General features: G+C 40.5%; 1 protein-coding gene across 1 annotated transcript; it reads right to left on the reverse strand.

Annotated features, from left to right (window-relative positions):
* Nucleotides 1-799: 799 nt before the first annotated feature.
* ACAA2 (acetyl-CoA acyltransferase 2) lies at nt 800-20,184 on the reverse strand. The gene is made up of 10 exons (XM_073343521.2): nt 20,100-20,184; nt 15,248-15,414; nt 14,075-14,203; nt 10,118-10,234; nt 8,968-9,115; nt 6,884-7,059; nt 5,711-5,840; nt 3,096-3,166; nt 2,219-2,373; nt 800-1,520 (listed from the first exon to the last, which is right to left on the reverse strand). Exons 1-10 carry the CDS (start codon nt 20,113-20,115, stop codon nt 1,436-1,438), a joined length of 1,194 nt encoding a protein of 397 aa, XP_073199622.1. The 5' UTR covers nt 20,116-20,184; the 3' UTR covers nt 800-1,435.
* Between the last annotated feature and the right edge of the window lie 64 nt (nt 20,185-20,248).

A 20,248-nucleotide genomic window follows, 5' to 3' on the forward strand; every position in this document is an offset into this window, starting at 1 on the left:
CCCGCTGCCTTCCCAGGCCCACCCATGGCTACATCCCTGGGACAGACATACAGACAGCCCCGACACATGCAGGCGTAGGGAAGTTCAGTCCAGACTTGTCCCAGGGACAAGTCATTGCTCATCTGCCCTACGCTGGGACCCACCCAAACTTCCACTTCTAGTTGTGCCCCTGAAGTTAGTATGAAGACCAGACTAGACACGTTGATCATCATCCACCAAATTCAACAATCCTTAATGTCAGCTAAGTCCGATGTAAACCGAATTTCCCTGGAAGCAAAACAAACCTGGGTTCAAGAATGACTTCCAGTCTCCCACCGATCAGTTAGTGGAGTTGTAGAGACAAGCTGTGGAGCTGAGGTGCTCTGGCAAGGGGACAGAGAGTACAGTAAAGGTTATGGTGTTGCTACTGCAGTACTTCCTGCTGCTATAGCTGGAGCAGCATTTGCTACAGAGGCAGCCAGTTGCCTCAACTGCTCTGCCTAAAGGACTCAGGACAAAGTTAAACAGTGGGCCATTGTAACGTATATAAACCCAGACTGGTGTGCAGCAGACTCCTATGGAGAGAGTTACAGCGGTATGCCAATTGCCATTGAAGATTCAGATTTCTACAACAGTTACCAGTTAGTTCCCCATTCGAAATACAGGGATGGGAAACAACATCTCAGATAACAGTTGGACTTTTGAATGTTGAGCACTGAAGGATACTGGCAAGGTTATGACCCAAATAAGTCATCTAAACTTATTACACTGATGCACCTTTCTTGGACGAAAAATAAAAATCAATAGGACAAATTCAGTATCATTTTTACTGTTTTATTATGAGGCACAGTGGAGATTTCACAGTTTTCTCCTAGTTCTTTCAATATGGCAAGTACAAAATGCACACAGTATTCTGCAATATGTGCTTTACATAGAGACAATCTTCAAACAGAAAAAAAGACAGCCACATTTCCTGGCAATGCAGCAGGAACATGGATTTTCAGAGATGTTTATCTTAGACGACAGAACTGATTGAAAAAATAATCAAAGCCCGTATTCGCATGACTTTGGCACTCTCACCTTAATCACCTTAAGGCAGGTTTGGTAGATATTTGACAGGCAAACCTAATTTCCTGAAGAGTTAAGGGGGAACGAGACACAAATTTTATTCAACTGGAAAGAGTGTGAAGAAATATTTCAGAAGAGAGAAGTTATAGTGGCTTTACTTTTAGTTTAATTATCATCAAAAATCATCATCAAAAAAATCAATCATGTTATTTTGTTCAGAAATCAGACTTCGCAGCCTTTCCTTCATCTTGCAGGATGGTCACCAGATAAAGCTAGGTAGTGATGCTCTGTATTTGTACTAGGTATTGTCTTTTCATTATTCCTTTATTTGGTGAACATGTAACAGTCAGAGTTAGCTGTTAACAGGCACTGAAGTCCCCAATTTCTCTTAGGCCGTGTTCTCAATGATGAGAGCAATACCTTGTCCACCTCCAATGCAAGCTGATCCAACTGCATATTTGCCACCACGACGCCTGTACACAAACAGGAACAGTGAAAACAGAAATGGTCTCCCTGATTTACTACAAAAGGAATTTAGTTGTTTCCCAATGCATTTTGACTATCAAGAGTTTTCACATACACAATTAAAGAGAGGGTGTTTTGGAACATTAAAAATATATATGTAAAATTTTAAACAGAAGCATAAAAAGTGAAAAGTGAAAACCACGAGGAAATTGTTCACGTTAAGAGTGCAGAAAGATCACTCTTGAGGAGACCAACGCAGAAGAATTTGTGGAAGCAGGTTTGAAGGAGAGGGAAAGCAGTGGAGGAACAAGAAGTGGGAGTTTTCAAGGTGTGTGGAGGAGGAGAGGGAGTCAACAGAGAGCAAACAGTGAGAAATAAAAGGCCTAATCCAAAGCCCACTGAAGTGTAGGGAGTCTTTGTATTGACTTCAGTGGGTTTAAGATCAGTCCTAAAGGGAGTAGCGATGATTGGAATGAGAGTAGGAGGAAACAAGAGTGGAGTTGCAGGACCCTGAAGTTCAGGACAACCATGTGAAGTGATACAATGAGAGACGGGAAGCCAGTGAAGGGATTCTAAAAGGGTGTTGAATGGCAGGAGAGGAAGAGGATTTTACAGCTATACAGTGTCCATCCACAACCCCTTGTATTTGCATCAACTTTGCAAACAGTATTGTGTGTTTTATCAAGAGCTTCAGCTACATACACACCTTAATTCATGAACCAGATGAGCAGTGATCCTTGACCCTGATGCTCCCAGGGGATGACCTAGAGCAATGGCACCTCCGTTGACATTGGTTTTTTCAGGATCTAGGCCCAAAACTTTTTCAACTGCCAAATACTGAGGAGCAAAAGCCTCATTGACCTGAAAACAGCACAGACACAATCAAAATGTAGACGCTTGACTTTCCATCAGAATTCACATTTTTAAGGTTCTCTTTGCAATTGTAAGTTCAAGATTTTAATTTTTTTAAATAGAACATGGACACAGGTCTATGACAAAGCAGCAGTGTAAGATTCCCCTTTCTACTCCACCAAGAGACTGCAAGCCAGACCTGCAGTGACAATCTCTAGTGAGTAAGTGGACAGTTCAGTCTTCAAAGCTAATCAATCCACAGCTTCTTTTAAACATAAAAATAAAAAATAAAAATGCCAGCAGCAATATGGATACCTGCCTTTTAGGCTTGGACCAGGGCCACTAACATGTTTTCCATATAGCAGTAGACAGCTATCAGAGGGTAACCACTTTTAGTCACCACTGACCAGGGGACGTATTTAAAAATCAGCACCTTAGCGTCTCTGTTGCCCAAGAGAGCATGTCACTCCTAGACAAGTTACAGACATGATTTTTTTTTTTTTTTAAATAAAGAAGTTTTAAGCTCCTGAAAACAGGAGTTTAGAGGAAGAACAGAAAGAAACTTAGTTAAATGGCCAACAGAAGTCACTGCAACAGCCACATTCTAGGCTTTCCTTTCAGTCCATCATACAGCGGAGGAGAACCTTCTAGATTAAACACATCTCATTAGATTATTAATTACTACTGCTCCTAATTAGATATAACCTTTCTGTCCACTCTGCTCTCCTTACCTCTACCAAATCCATGTCTTTCAGGGAGAGTCCTGATTTCTTCAGGGCCTCAGTAATGGCAGGCACAGGGCCTATTTCAAAATTATACATTTGTGAGTAGCTGAAGAATTTTACAATAAGCATTTAAACTATATTGTACATAGGATAGGTTCATCAAGCCCCACCCTGTGAGCCTGAGGGTGCTCATCAGGTTCCCCAACCTACTGTGGGCCCCTAGTAAGTGTTTGGTGGTTTGTGACACCTTAACCAAATGTCTTATTAAGCAATTTGAGGGCTCCAAAACACAAGAACCCTTAGGAGTGGCTAGTTGGGAACTTCTTCAACACAGGTTTCAGAGTAACAGCCGTGTTAGTCTGTATTCGCAAAAAGAAAAGGAGTACTTGTGGCACCTTAGAGACTAACCAATTTATTAGAGCATAAGCTTTCGTGAGCTACAGGAAGTGAGGAAGTGAGCTGTAGCTCACGAAAGCTTATGCTCTAATAAATTGGTTAGTCTCTAAGGTGCCACAAGTACTCCTTTTCTTTCTTCAACACACTACCCCACAAGCTTAAGAAGTCTCATTACTGCCTTTCTCTACATCCACCCACTCCTTCAGGCTCCTACTCAACACACCATACAGCTCTCTAGCCAATCTGGGGCCTGCCAGCTTCTTGCCAATCCAAATGAGGCCTAACACTACTTTTGGGGTGTTCTCCCTTCCTGCAGTCTTCAGGAGGTTCACAAGGCAGCTGCAAATGCCCCGATCTTCTCCCCCAAACCACTTGTTCCCTCCAGATATACAAAGTACATTAATAGAGACAGACTTTTTGAACTGTGGTGAATAGGTGTCTAGTTGTGTGTGTCACAAACTGGGAGTTACCTCACTGCATTTGTGGTAGAAAAATTGTTCCTCAGGAGATGCAGGTCTAAGCCATGAAATTTGAGGTTAGTGGATATTATTTTTTGGTGGATATTACAGGGGGCGATGGTTTAAAAAAAAATTTTTTTTTATTCTAAAGAATAAAATTCTAAAGAATTTTAATAGAATTCTATTATTATTTTAATTCTAATAGAATTCTAAAGAAACTCAGCTACAACCTAATCTAATCGAATACACTGGGAGAAATTAATCCAAAACACAGAGAGATACTTGAAAAACATAAATGTTAAGGGAGAATTTGGACTACAAGTGAAAAGCAAATTGGATAGGAGTTTGCAATGTGAAGAAGTATCACATTAGAGAGGAGACCGATTATTTTTTATACAACTCTGAGATGTCCTCCCCTAGAATAGTTGGAGGACTTCAATACTAGAAAGATGTTGGGAACTCAAAGATAGAAGAATATTAATAAAAGCAACAAAAATGAATAAGAGACTGGAGAGAGAGGTAAGTAAAGAATAACTAAGGCCCTTTCTTTTTGGCTTTTACCAATTTTTACCAAAAATATTCCCAGATTTTACAAAAGCTATTATTCAGTATTTACCAACTTTCAGCTGAATTTTGGATCACGCAACTGCATGAAAATACTGGTTATGTTAAGAAAGTCATATACACTACATTAGGTAGACTAATTTATTAACATAAACACTTCTTAGTGTAAATGCAAGGCTGTTAATAAGGCAATGTAGTGGAAAATATATACACACATGCGTGTGTATATGTGTACACCTTGTTAACGTAGAGTTCGTGAAATAAACGACAGCATAAAACTTCTCTTATTGTCAATACACACAGTTCTCTTTGTTGCTTTTTTATGTCTACCTGTCCCCCAGTATTAACCCAATTATTTATCAAGAAAACAAAGTTAATTTTTGTACCTATTTTCAATTGTTTAATTTTTGTAATAAAGACACTGATAAATTTCCACAAAATATTAAAGTAAAAACCAAAACCAGGCCTTGAGAATAAACTGAATAAAGGGCCTGATTCAAAACCCACTGAAGTCAATGGAAGGATGTGGGCTTTGGACCAGGGCCTAAGCGAGAATTTTGCAAGTGCATATGTGTGTAGGAGTGTTGGACATCCCACCACACACCTGGTAATATACACAGTGAGTTCCAAGGAAGGAAACAATTGTTAGTTCTCTAATGAGAAAAATGGGATGAAACCAAGCATGGGAAATTACGTTAATATCTTGAGCAATGTCCTAGCTAGCTGCCAAACAGGCTCCCAGGAGAATTGGGAGAAGCTCTATTTACTTGAGTCACTGAACACTAGCCTGGGAAACGCAGGGCAGAGAGTACCGTAGGGAACAACAGAACTTGCTGGGGTTTTTCCCTCCCATATTGAAATACTTTTATGTCATGTCGTTTTATGAGATGGGGCTCTAACGAGTGAATCTCTTTTCTGACGGGGCTCTAATGAGTGAATCTCTTTTCTGACGGGGCTCCTCCTATCCCCTAATGGTCAAGGCCCAGCACTGCAGATATCATTCTTTACGCCAAAGAGATCAGTGCCGCTCCACAGTCAGATATAGGAGAGACTTGACAGCAGTCTCCCCTATAATAAGCAACTCACATAAACTGTTCCTCCATTGCCAGCGGGCTCAGCACAAGGCCCCCACAGAATACCCAACACAAGAATACTTTCATTATTTTTTCATGCTACCAAAAGATTTGCTTCACTGCCACTTACCAATGCCCATGATGTTGGGGTCACATCCAGACGCGTGATAGGCTACTATTCTAGCCAGTGGAGTGAGGCTGTGCTTTTTAAGTGCCGCTTCACTGGCTATGACAAGTGCCCCAGCTCCATCACATACTCCCTTGCAATACAAAGAAAAATAAACATTCTCAATGCACTAATTGCACAATCATTTTATGCCAGAGATATTCATGTAAGAGAAACCTGATGGCAATTGCTTATTACACAATTCTATTCTTAAAGGTCAGTTTGTTTTAAATACTAAAATTCTTTTCTTTTTTCATGGCATTTGAAAATTAATACTAGACATTGAGATTTTATATATTTCAGTGTTTTAAAGGAAGTAAAATAGATTCTCTGCCCTGTAAATCTATTTCATATACTTTAAAAGTCAATATGTGGACAAGGGTCATCATTAACATTTAGTAATTTTTCAGGGCTGTTAAGTGTGCATGACACTTTACAAATACTTGTACCATGTTTTCCCATCTGTGCTGTGTGTTATGCAGGAGGTCAGACTACCTGATCGCAGTTGTCCTTCTGGCCTTAACAAATCTACTAGTCTATAAAATTTACACCAAAAGATAGGGTACCTAATGTCACGCTGCTAAGCCCATAGTCTGCTCTAAGTTCCATCTGCACTTGGTTTGGCCTACAGATGACTCAATGATCAGGGTCCTCCACAAAGCACAGCTCAGCTGAAACCAGAGATCTAGCCCATGACTCCTAAATAATTTAAAATGCTCATTGTCCATAAAGGAAAGAACAGCAGCGAGTCCCAGCAGAGTTCCACACAATCAGTGCAAAGTCAAAACTGCGGCAATACTGATTCAAGGCAGATGAGAAAGTGTGGATGTCTTGTTAAGGGTGAGGGTACCAGCATAATGCTGGCAGCAGTGGCTACTCTATGGCATTGCATTTCTAGAAGAGAGAAGGCAACTGAAGACTTGTTCGTTGTAGGGATGTTGACAAAGCCACCCAGGCCCAAGCTTTGTACTGCAATTTGAGTTCCAGAATCAGAATTATTTTTTGCAGAAGCCACTCTTGGCAGCCCAGTAGCATCTCTGCAAGCAAGAAGTACGGTGAAGAAAGACTATGAGAACCTGCTCTACATATAACCCTACTCAGATCAAAATTCTAAATCCTTATAGTCTGTGAGCTCACCGAAGCATTCCCAGCAGTGACAGTCCCATCTTTCTTGAAGACAGGAGGGAGCTTTCCCAGCTGTTCTATGGTGGTTTGGGGTCTAGGATGCTCATCCTGTTCCATAGTCTGTTTTCCTTTCTTTGTTTTCACTTCAATTGGTGCCATCTCAGCATTGAAGTAACCGGCATCATGAGCTGGAGTAGCAGAAAGAAATGACAAGAATTATAATTGAACAGCAGCAGGTGACTGATCAGTGCAGGCAAACATGTACTTTAATTTTTAATCAACTTTACACTTGTCTATGTAGGTATTTAGTGACTGTATTTATTCTATTTAAATTGATTTATTTTTTAAATTGGGCAAAAGAATGGAAATAGTTTTAATTTCTTTTTATAGTGAAGAGTCACCCAGTTTTCAATTTGAGTGTTTCAGGCTTAAATAGTGATTCTGAAGTTTACAATTAGATTTGAACAGTATTGAGTGGATATGCACTAGCATTTACATCTCCAATGTACATTTTGTCCTGCTGTTGGTTCTACATCTGTATGGCTTGTCAGAGAGTTTGAAAGCTGCACAGTTCACTGAGACAAGAAGGGAGAAACACGTTGGGCCAGATCTTCAGCTGGTGTAATTAACGTTCTGCGCAGAATTTCATTTTTCCCTGCAGAATTGGTGCTGCCACTAGGGGCCGCTGGACCCCACAGAGCCCAGCTCTCCAGCTTGCAAATACAGGACACTTGCTGCCTGGAAGGGGGCCGGGGGGAAGAAAGTGGGGCTGGAGAGTTTTGGACAGCTGCAGTTTGTCCTGAGGAAAGGAGGCAGCATACAGGAAACTCCATACAAGCCTGGGACCCAGCATCAGGCTGTTTATCTCTGGATTCCTGGGCTTTAGGGGATGTGGGTGTCTGGGCTGGGAGGCGCCCCATGGCTGGGCTCTGGGGTAAGGGATGCGGATGTCTATACAGTCCCTAACACCTCATTCAGTAAATTAAAAATAAAATCACCATACAGAGGGCTAGTTTGACCACTATGCAAAGAAGATTGGTGTGGATTATGGCATTATAGCTAGAAAAAAACAAAACTTGACTGGTCAGGCACAGTAAGTTATCCTTGAGAACTGGTAGAAATTTTTCCCAAGAAAAGTACATGACGTGGTCACTTACTTGTGTCCTATACAGAAAGGCTTCAAGTCTGCTAGGTAGACAAATACTTTTATAAACAAATTTAGAAATACCAATAGACCCAGTAGACTTCTATGCTCCATGAAAACACTAATTAAAACAGGTAATGGGTTAACTGGCAGCAGGTGGAGGATCATTTGTAATGATGCAAAATCTGCTGAAAAACTAATGTTAACAGGACGGAGTCAACTTAAGATAAATGAAAACAATATAATTTCTACCTGGAAATCTTTGACCTATTGGTGTTACAAGTAGCTCCTAAAATAACTAATTGAAAGAGATTACAGGATAAAAAACGTTTGTCTTCTGTGGACATTTGATAGCATTTTGTGTATATTGATAGTTCGGTCCCAATCATGCAATGGGATCTGCCAGAACAGGCTTGAGAACTTGACTCTAGTAACTTCCATTGGTGTTTGAGAATCGTAGTTACGCTTGTTTGTTTAGGTTTTTCCACTCAGGGCTTGTACACACTAGCTCTTACTTCGGTATAATTTAAATTGCTCAGGTGTGTGGAAAAGTCACTCCCCGAGCGATGCAAGTTACGCCGACATAAGCACCGGCGTGGACAGCCAATGTCAACGGGAGAAGCTGTCCTGTTGACAAAGCTACCGCCACTCAGGGTGGTAGAGTAATTATGCCGATGGGAGGGCATCTGCCCAAGCAGCGCTACAGCGATGTAACTACATCAGTACAGCTGCATCACTGTAGGGATTCTAGTGTAGACTAGCCTTCAGCAACAGAGGATTCAGACACTTTTTTTTTTTAAAAGGAAAAAAAAGGTTAAATTAAACAAAAATTGCCAGAGGAACTTGGGGACAGGTGTACAACCTGAAACTACTTTAAATTGGTGCGTTATAGTTTGACTGGATTTGAAGTTGATGATGTCAATCTAACTTTTAATTCTCAAAGTTTACTGACCAGCTTTCCATCTCTGCTGTGTTTTCATTGCATATCGGTCACAGTCCTCTCTCGAGATGTTATATTTTGCAGCCAGATTTTCAGCTGTAATTGCCATTGGGGTATTAACGTGCTGGTCTGTTAGGCCTGCCCACAAAGAGTCTTCCATCTGCCAGAAACATTATTAAAGGGAAAGTCTTATGCAGAATCAATATTACAGTATTAGTACTTTAACAAGATATTCACCCGTGCTTTAGAAGTTATCATTTAAAAAATATATATATCTTGGTAACTAATTATGTTTTAAAACTTTATCTGAAGCAGCTGCATGTGAAAAGTATTTCTGTGTAATTGGTTACCAGAACAGTAGCAGAACCGAAGTGACAATGTACACAAAGAAAACTGGTGAAATCAACAATGTCACAGAGCAAAAAGCTTAATGTGCAGTTCTACCATCAAAAGAGATTTGGGGAAAATAGCTGAGTTTGTCTTTCAACAATTTCCAAATCAAATATGCTCAAGTAAACTGCCAACCCTTCAAATACTCAGCCTGGGCTCAGCAGATATGTCTTCCCTGCAGAGTTACCTTGAGTTATCTACACACCAGTTTCATCTCTGGAGTGAGAAAAGTTACACTACAAAACAGAACTTCATTTGCTGTATTCACTTAAGTGTGATTGTCGCTCATGTGTGCAATTAAGACTTCTGGGAACACATCTCATAATTCTTAGGGATGCACTAATCTGCACTCTATGAATTGTTTACCAGAGAAGTGTGGGAAAACTCATCTGTCCTTTTTGGATCCCAGGAGGGAATCGTGGGAATGCAATGGAAGACTATCAGAAAAGGTTTTCAATTGTGTTTAGTATTTTGAAGCAATGTAACAACTAAGCTGAATTCTGAAAGTTTAGGAGTTAATGGATGATGTTTAATTCAGTATAGGTATTAAAAAAATAGTTCTGGAATAGTTAGAAAGCTGGCAGTCTTAACAAAAGCTTAGCGGGATCAGACTGACTGTTTTGATAAAACTGTTGTACATTAGATAAAACACCTCAACACCTGAGTCTGAACCTAATCCGCATTAATTTTGGTTACAAAATTATGGATCCAGTGTTTTCTCCTGCTCTGTGAATGAGACCTAATTAAAACAAAAAAAATTACATTATCCAACCTTGAGATCTGTTCCGAATTTGGTTCCAAATCGAATGTTTCGGACGATGTACGGAGCCTGGCTCATATTTTCTGATCCACCACAAAGAACCACTTCTGACTCGTTAAGGCAAATTTCCTATTAAAATAATACAGATGCATCATGTGTAGGTTTTAGGGTATTTTATTTTCACAGACAACAGCAATTGCTTCAGTAACATACCTTGCCAATTAGAAAACTAGGTGCATAACTTAAGAAATAATTCATGCTTATCCTGTACTCATTTTCTGACAAGGATTTTCAAAAATTTTACAGAATAATGAAACGGCACAATTCTCCGGTCAGTGAGGTACTATTACACCCATTTTATAGAAAGGAGGGTATGGTGAAGAGAGAGCAAGCGAGAGAGAGAGAGAGAGATCAAAGCCAAAGTTTTCAGAAGTGGCCTCTCAGTTTGGGTGCTTAGCCTGAAATATACTGGACTTAATTTTTCAGAGATGCTGAGCATTGACAGTTGCCACTGACTTCAGAGTTGTGGGCACACAGTACCTCTACAAAAATAAAACAAATAAAATCAGGCCGTATGACTCTTTTGTGGGGTAACAAAACACCGGCAGCTTTTGAAAACTTGGCCTAGGTGACATGCGTAAAAATCATACAGCAGGTGAATGGCACAGCCAGAAACAGAACCAAGGAGTACAGATTCCTAGTCCCTTGCTCTGACCATTAGGACACACTGCCTCCTCAAACATTTTGCTAAAGTGATTTTTAATTGAAGAGGAATATTTTAAAATCTACAGTAGAATCTCAGAGTTACGAACTGACCAGTCAACCACATGTCATTTGGACCTGGAAGTATGCAATCAGGCTGCAGCAGAGACAAGAAAAGCAAATACATTAAAGTATTGTGTTAAATGTAAACTAGTAAAAAAAAAAAAAAAAGGGAAATTAAAAAAAAGGTTTGACAGTATAAAGACTTTGTGCTTGTTTCATTTAAATTAAGATGGTTAAAAACAGCATTTTTCTTCTGCATAATAAAATTTCAAAGCTATATTAAGTCAATGTTCAGTTATAAACTTTTGAATGAACCATCATAACGTTTTGCTCAAGTTACGAACATTTTAGAGTTACGAACCACTTCCATTCCCAAGGTGTTTGTAACTCTGAGGTTCTACCGTATTACACAGTGAGCAGACGGAATTGAAACTATTTTTATATTAATTCAGTATAGACTATTATTAGCCAAACATCAAAAAAGTGTATTACTGGGACTGTATTTTAAATTGTGGAGCACCATTCTGTCAGGGAAGAGAAGCACCTGGTAAAACAATTTTTGTGCAAGTCTCGTAAAAAAGTATAAGTAATTGTGGTAAATAATGGACACCTTCATAAAAACCTCCATGACAATAAGAAAATTTGGACTTCACCTTATAATTATAACCTTACTCTCTGCATTCAAACTAACAAATACTCTTGGGTGTGTCTATACTAGAAAGATACATCATGGACCTCAAACAGAGTAGCTAACCTCAGTGTATCTTTCTAGTACAAAGCCAAAAGAGTGTGTGTTATGATCAGTTTCAAGAATTATAACCTCAACTTTAAATTTTCTTAATCTTAATCTTGAGGAATTTGTTTTTGTGGCAGAATTTTTTCAAACGGACATTTATTTTTTAACTGTATGATTGCTCAACTTGCACAAAACACTGTTTAATTTTATAAGGCGCCTGTCTTCCTCAAACACCACTCTGCACAAACAAAATTAAATCATGATATGAAATGTTTCATCCTTGGATAAAGGAAGGGTAAATAAACTGTCTTGCGTGAACAGTAAAACAATTTCACTGCTAAAATAGTGGAAGCCAAGGTAGACCTTACCAGCTGAAATCTATACAATAAAAACCTGAGAGATGTACATCAAGGTAGCTCACCTCAATGTATTTTTCTAGTGCAGAAAAATAGTGGGTACAGTGAAAGGTCCTCTTCTTGACTGTCACAACATGCAAACTGTTAACCAAATCAGCTGTTTTTGTTATAGGAATAGAAAGGAGGTGAACTGCTGTTGTTAAAAAAAAGCCTTATTTATGGTGAACTTCATATGTGAATCCCTATCAGAGCACACACTGAACATCCGTCTAATTAAAAATGTTTGGAGAAGAGGCAGATTTTATAACCACTAGACAAAGAGGAAGAGAAGTCAGGAGATCTGAGTGCTATTCACCAGTGCTGTTCCATTAAACGTACTGTGACTTGCATAAAGTCATTAATTTCTATTTCCCTTGCTTTAAAAGGAGGCTACTATTATTAAACTGTTTTTGTGAAGTGCTTTGAGATCCTTGGAAGACAGACATTTTAGAAATACAAGTCACCACTGTCACAGTTCCAGGGTAACTACACTTTTGACCCCTTTGTAGCATCCCCACTCAGGTCTCAGGCCTCTAGCCATCACTTCTTTCATGTTAAAGAACATGTGTTCTCTCTCTTGCCTGGAAATTTAAGCTGCAGTTTCCTCCTTCAACTCACTGTGATCACCTTAAGAAGCTTGAGTTCAATATTTGCTGTCTTGCTCTATCACAAGGGCTATGACTGAATTTACCAGTGACCAACCAATCTTCATACAGAAAAGTAGTTATTTGAAACAAAAGCATTACAGAGAAAATGTATCTTGAACACAACAAACAGCTTATATGTATGCATGTCTTACCAGGTGTCACTCACCTTTCTCATGGAGACCTGGTAGGTTTCAAAGTCCTTCAAAGCCTTTCAGCAGGGTCTGTCCCTCTTGTTTAGTCTCATGTCAGTTCCATTAAGATCCTCTACAGTAGGCTGCCCACTTAATACAATTCTTAGTTCTTTGTCTGTTGAGCCTCTTGAACCCAATATTCCTCAGAAGGGGAACTTCTATGCAATTGTTTAGCAGTCTCGGGATTTACATTAGTTACCCCTCAGTGATTTGAGTTCCAGCAAGTTCACTCATGCTAGGTGACTTCCCCATTGTCATTGCATTGATTGTCTTGTTTCAAGAAAAAAGTTAACTGTGCAACACCCAACAGGTAACACCACAAGGCGAATCACTCTCGTTTTTTCATAAAAACATATCAGAAGTTTCTCAGTTCTCCACACTGCTAGTTATTTCAGCTACCCAAGTGGGTACATCAGCAGAAAGCGTGAGAGCTAAAAATACTCTGAAACTTCTGAAGCCCAACCTGCTTCTATTGACTCAAGTCGGTGCAGGATCAGGCTCCATGACGAAGAGAACAGAGTGCATCTGAGGGTATGTCTACACTGGAATAAGAGACTGCGGCATGGCCGCAGCTGGCCTTGGCAGCTGACTCGGGCTTGCGAGGCTAAAAATTGCAGTGTAGATCTTTGGGCTTGGGCTGGAGCCCAGATTTGGGGACCCTCCCGCCCCTCGCGAGGTCCTAGAGCTTGGGCTTCACCCCAAGCCTGAACATTTACACCAACTTTACAGCACTGCAGCCTGGGCCCCGTAAGCCTGAGTCAGCTGACCAGGGCCAGCCACAGGTGTTTTACTGCAGTTTAAGTACCTTTAATTTTGTAAAAGTGGCTGCTTTCTTGTCCCCCATCCCCTTTTCAACTAGCCCTAATGATTTTTTTTTTTTACACTAATTATATAAATGTCTTCAGAAGGTTGAACTGTTGTATGCAACACCAGAGCTCCATGGGAAATCCCTATAAATATGGAAAATTAAACAAATGCATTTGATTTTTAGTTCCAAGGCACTCCGTGCACCTTTAAATTCCTCCTTAAGGTATAAATTTATTGGGATGCTCACAGGAGATCACTTACTGATAACAGCTGAACACCATCACGGTATTCAGCAGAGAGCAATTCTTCGGCTAATTCAAACACACAGCACTTGGGTCAGAACACATCCCCTCTCTCACTACAGCAGTTTGATAACAGCTATGAATAATATATAATTGTAGCCCATACTCAGAGAACAAGTACTGTACCTGACATCCATTGGCGATGGACTGGAAACCAGAACCACAGAGTCTGTTGACAGTAAGGGCTGGAACTGGGATAGGAACTCCCACACGCAAACCAACATGCCTTGCAATATAAATAGCATCTGAGGAGCTCTGGAAAGCAAAAAAATTGCAGCATTTGTAAACCACTAATGTACTTGGACAACAGCTGTTTCAATCAGCTCAGAATAGAATACCCAATACCTCAGGTAAATGTTAGTTCTGGAGGACACGATTCCTCGAGAATTATAAGCCACAGGAAGCGTTTATATTCTTTCAAGAAATCTCTTCCCAAAGTATCTCCTGAAGGCAGGTGTCTGAATTTATTTCAAGGAGAGACCCTTTCCCACCAGAGCTAAAGGTCAGCCTGAAAATGGTACTGCAGCTGAAAAGTTTCAAGTGACGTATCGGGGCTAATAGTAACTCATTCCCTCCACTAATGGATGATAACCATATACTAAGTAGGGCGCCTCCTGGCAAAGCACCACATCCTGATTGGTGACCACCAATAACTTAATCAGCCTGTCCAAAACAAAGCTAGTGACCTAGTCTGTGGGTGAGTACAGGCTACTGCATTGTAAGCAATTGTGCCTTGAGACAGTAAGCTCTCTGGGGCAAGGACTTGTTTATTCAGTTTCATCCACGCATCCAGGCCACTAACTTGTCTGGTGCAATCTAAAAGATATTACATTTATTTTGCATTTCTTCAGAGAATTTCTAGGGTTCTCAGGTATTATAAGCCCCAACCAGTTACATGATGTCCAGCAAAATGGCAATTAACTAAAACCCAAAGAAAACAATGCTTGTTCAGTTCTAACTCTGAAGTCACGGTCTACTAAGAAGAGCAGTATACCCAGGGGCTTGAAATTCAGCGAGAATACAAACTGTTTTTTTAATCAGATTGCATTTCACAGAAAGACAGGCTTCCCCGGTTTAAACTATCCTGGTCCCAACAAGGTCAATGGAAGCATGGTCAGCCCCTTAAACATAAAAGGGAATCACTTAATTATTAATACTTTGTATTTCCAGCCCTTTGATTTATTTTTGGCTCATTCAACAGCAACCAATTGAACAACAGATGCAGTTATATGTAGAAATGCACTAGGGAAAGGTGTTCAGCAAGTAACCAGGTGCCAGCAATTATTCCATCCTACCAACCTGCATGACATTACCCACAATGACACTGTCAATGATCTCAGGGGAGACTTTGCCAGCAGACAGTGCAGCGCGTGTAGCACATTCAGTCAGGTCAGTGGCTGTGAAGTCCTTGAGCAGACCTCCATAAGCCCCAAAAGGTGTTCGCTTGGCTGAAACAATGAACACACCTAGAAAACAAACAAGAAAAATCCATAGGTTTAAATTAGGAAGAGGATGGACACGATTCATTTGATTTTCTTGAGATATGGATCAAATCTCTGCGGAAGATGAACGGACATTAAATAAAGAGATGTTGCAGGTAAATAGCAGAGGTGGAGTACATCAGTGGTTCTCAACTTTTTTTCATTTGTGGATGCCTAAAAAATTTCATATGGAGGTGCAGATGCCAGAGGTCTGAGGGCCAGAGGTTGAGAACCACTGTATTACATCACCCAGAGGGTCAGTAAGAGTACTAGTACAGTGCTGTAAATTTACCTGGGGCTGTATAAACAAAGAAAATATGGTCCCTCCCTAACCTGAGCACATTACAATCCAAGATACACCAGACACAGCCTGGAAAAATATTTCAGAGAAGGAGGCATGTGTGAAATGAAGAGTCAGGAGGAGAAGCTAAGAAGGATTCCATGAATAAGTGTTTTTTAAAGAGGGATTTAGAGGAAAAATAAGGGAGCTTGAATGTGCAACAGACAGAAATTCTCATATCAGATCAATCCAGTGCTCCATCTAGTTTAATATCCTATTTCTGACAATGGTCAGTACCAGATACTTCAGAAGAATGCGCAAGGAAGTCCCAAATGGACAACTATAGAATAACCTGCCTATTGGGGAAATTTCTTTTTAACTGCCATCAGTAAATTGTTTGCTTAGACCAGGAAGCACAAAAGGCAGACTCTATGCAGAAGCACATTATTTTAAATTACCTCATTTTTTTCAGAAAGGCTTTTACTTTAAAAAACAAAAAAAGTAATTCCCTCATCTAAAGTTCATGGTTTCTGATGAAAAAAAAAAATCACATTAAACTTCAGCTGATTGCATGTGCATGCATCTCATACATACCCTCCCCCCCCACACACACACAGTGAAGAGAAATAGCCTAACTTTAATTTTCTACATCACAAATGGAACATATATTGATAAGTTGTAAAAACAGACACTCTGCTTCTAGATGAAAAGTGACTAGGAGCAAGCCATGAACTTTTACCCATAGCTACTTCCTCAATTTCTTGTCTGGTGAAAGGTGATGTGACACTTGCCATAAGGTATCTAAATGTATTAAGATATTGTATTTAATGTATTTAAGAGGATGTATGAAGATGTCATAGTGTGGAAAAAAGACAGTGATTGTTCCTTAGGCCAGTATTTATCCTCATGAATATGTCAAGGCCTTCTACCAGAGACATGTGTTATCTATTACCCCAAAATGAAAAACTGCCTTCTGTTTCTCCCACTCTTTTTATATTTTTGGAGCCCACAATGCTTGTGATTGAATTGATGGATATTGTAAAAGAACTGTCAGTTTAAGGGAACCTTCTGAACTGACCAAAGTTCAAGCTTGCCCACCTTGATGAGGACTGGATGCATTGTTGGAGACTGAGACATCTGATATCCCTGATTTGCCTGGAAGACCTTCTGGGAGTTGCCATAAGGCAGAGCATGCATTTTGTTGAGAGGTAAAAAGAAAAACACTCTGATTTATTGCTTTCCCTCATGGCCATTACGAAACATCTGGAGTCATTACTATTTTCTGGTAGAGGAAACTAGAAAACAGCAGACTGACCTAAAATGTATAGAATGACCATGCATTACTGACATCCACACCCATCATTCTCAAAAACAAAGCAAAAACCTCATACATAACTTTGCACGGAAGGACTCCTTATCCAAACTCCATGTTATGAACGGAAATGATGGAAAGTGATGGAAAGTTAAGGAACCATAAGAACACTTGGAAAAATCTTGTGCCAACACAAGAGAATGAGGATCCTGAATTAATAGGGTGACTATACATCCTGTTTTGGCCGGGATAGTCCCTTTATTAAGCTCTGCCCCGGCCGGCCTGACTTTTTGGCAAAAGTGGGCATTTGTCCCATTTGCTCTTGCCAACTGATCAACTAGCATCAACTATGTTCTGACTAAGCAGAGCCCACGACAGACTGGTCCCACTCAGTAGGAATAACTTGTTGAGGAGGACAGCATTTCACAACTGAAATTCTGCACTACAGTTACGCTGTAAGCCAGGCACAAAGCTAAACCATAATAATAATAATACTTATTTGTACTCTGGTTGAACCTAGGAGCCTACTCGTGGAGCAGAGCCCCAAGATACTGAGCACTACACAAACACATAAGGAAAAAGACATTTCCTATCATGAAAAGTTTATAATGTAAGTAAATAAGCAATGAGTTTTTTACCTCAATCTCATATACAATCTACCCTTAGCTGAGAGCATCCATTGCTATTTACAGATGTGTTAAAACAGGGGTTCTCAAACTTTTTTTTCTGGGACCCCCTTTAAAAATATTTCAGGCTGTAATGACCTCTCTAAAAAAGAGTGACAACCCCTCCATACCATGCCATGCTGACTTCTGTGCTGCTGCTGGCAGTGGCTCTGCCTTCAGAGCTGGGTGCCTGGCCAGCCGCCGCTCTTGTTACCCACCCACAATAGTCTTGCAACCTTTTTTTGGGTTGGAAACCCCATTTGAGAAATGCTAAAGTATTACACTTTTACCTTAAACAATTACACAGGTTCGGTCAGGATGTGAAAGTGTTGTTGGCAAGTGGAAGGATGCTGGGATTTTTACTACGGGGCTGGCACCGAATCATGATGTAGGGCTTTAATGACAGCTTTGGTCAGTGGGCTTTTCCAAGTCCTGGGTTCATCAGCACCAAAGAGACTGATCGAAGAGTTAGTGAATGCAGAGGTCTTTACGTTACCAAAATATGTTGTTCAAAGTCTCCACACTGAGCAAGGCAAGCAATGCTTTAACCTTTCCCCCAGTTTTCTTCTCTGGACAGCAAAGTGGTAACAAATAAGGCCAGCACAATTCACCTTTGCCTTAAATGAATCTACTTCCAAAGGTTAACTAATGGTTAATGATACAACTGTGAATGTGATAAATTCAAGCTCTGGAGCTAATACGGCACACTGGGTTTTGTTGTGGTTTTTTGTGATGGAGAGGAAATACAATTGTAATGTAAAAATACACCCAAATCTATGGAGAGCCAAAATGTGACTGTTTCCCATGGTTTTCAGAGTTGTCTGACTAGCTGGGATGGGGTGTCAAGAGCGCTTGAGGCTGGTGATCCAGAGCACACTCTTTAAAAAGTTTCCAGTATATTTTCAACATGCTCCAAGACTACAGACTTAGAGCACTGCCTTTTTGGGCTAGCCAGGCAAAGCCCTCTTGTTTATCGTCAACTGTTTTCTAACCAAAGGTTTATTCCCCCTGAACCTTTAAACAAACAAGGGTGTAATGAAAACAAGGCATTTAGATTAGATAGTTCCTCGACAAAGCCAGTCAGCTATATACTGATTTCAGATAGATTGAAGTTTTAAACTTTGCTGGAGATTTCTGCATTCCAGGACACCGGAGGCTAATTACAGTAGTGAAATGATGGCCCAAGCTCCTGGGGTGCCAATGCACACAGTATTTAATAGACCCAATGCCGGTTAATCAGACAGAACAACACAGGCTTTGAGCCAGAGATATGAGATGAGAGTGCAGAGAGATGCAGCAAATAAAAATCCATTATTATATATCAGTGAAAAGAAAACTGTGTATCTCTTTTTACTGCTGGCAAGGGAATGGAGAGAGAATGTCAGAAGAACATACATACATACGATTTTATATATATAAAACCATGCAAACACACACACTTATTACAGGTTTCTATTTAAAAACAGTAACATTTTACAGATTGCACTTGATCTTGAAAGATCCCGAAGTGCTTTGCAGACTAAACTGAAAGAATGGGCCCTGCTCGCCTCTGTATTTGGTGCCTTATTCTGGTATTACTCAGCTCACCACTGAAATGCAGCTACTATTGGGCAGTAATTTTAAATAAACAACAAACAGAAAGAGGGAGTAAGCAGATTCATGTGTAGTAAAGGCTTACTTCAAAACAAATATTTATTTCATGATCTTTTAATCTTGGCTTCCCACCACCCCTTTTCTGTCTGTTGTTTGTCTGTTCTCGGTTTCGCAGCCACTGCCATAATACATAAACATATTACCAGCCTTGGCAGGATTAAATTTTTATTGGTAAATATTGATATATGTTGATTTCACCACATACACACACAAACTGAGGAAAACATATTTCCGTTGATAATAATCAAAACTTACAGCTAGGCAAAGTAAGAAAAATGCTGTTTGAGAACTCGGAGTCTGACTTAAGGCTATTTACTTTATTATTTTGACATGTGATGTTGACCATGTAAGCAAGATTTTTAAGTTTTTGAATCTCAACAACCCTCAGTAGCGTCTGACCCGCATAATTTCCTGCAAGAGTGAAAATGTGAATTGATTAAAAAAAAAACCAAACCCTAAAAACAAGCTTAAAAATAAACACGACCCCTTAGCCACTGAAATTACAAACGAAATAAAAGATGAATTCAATGAAACCTGGGCACAAGTGGGCTGGGCAGCGATTTGCGCCACCGCTCAAAAGCTGCGGCGAAGAGGCCCTGAAAACGGAGCCTGCACCCCGCCGGTTTCAGACACTCGACCCTTTATTTCGTGGAAACGGGGTGGGGGTGGGGGGGGTCACCCGGTAACGCGGCGCAAAAGGGACGCTGGGACTTTAACGGGCTGCTGACGGGGGGACAGCGGCGAGGGCCGAGCGCCTTACCTCTGAGCAGGGCCATGGCTGGGCTGGGCTGGGCTGGGCGCCGCAAGCGCGGGACGGGACTGCCCAAGGGCGCGCCCCCTTCCCCGCCCCCGCCCCCGCCCCCGCCGCGCACGTGACTGCCCATCGGGAAAAGCACTTTCGGCGCGTTA

Source organism: Lepidochelys kempii, chromosome 5, assembly GCF_965140285.1.
Source record: "Lepidochelys kempii isolate rLepKem1 chromosome 5, rLepKem1.hap1, whole genome shotgun sequence".
NCBI lineage: Eukaryota > Metazoa > Chordata > Testudines > Cheloniidae > Lepidochelys > Lepidochelys kempii.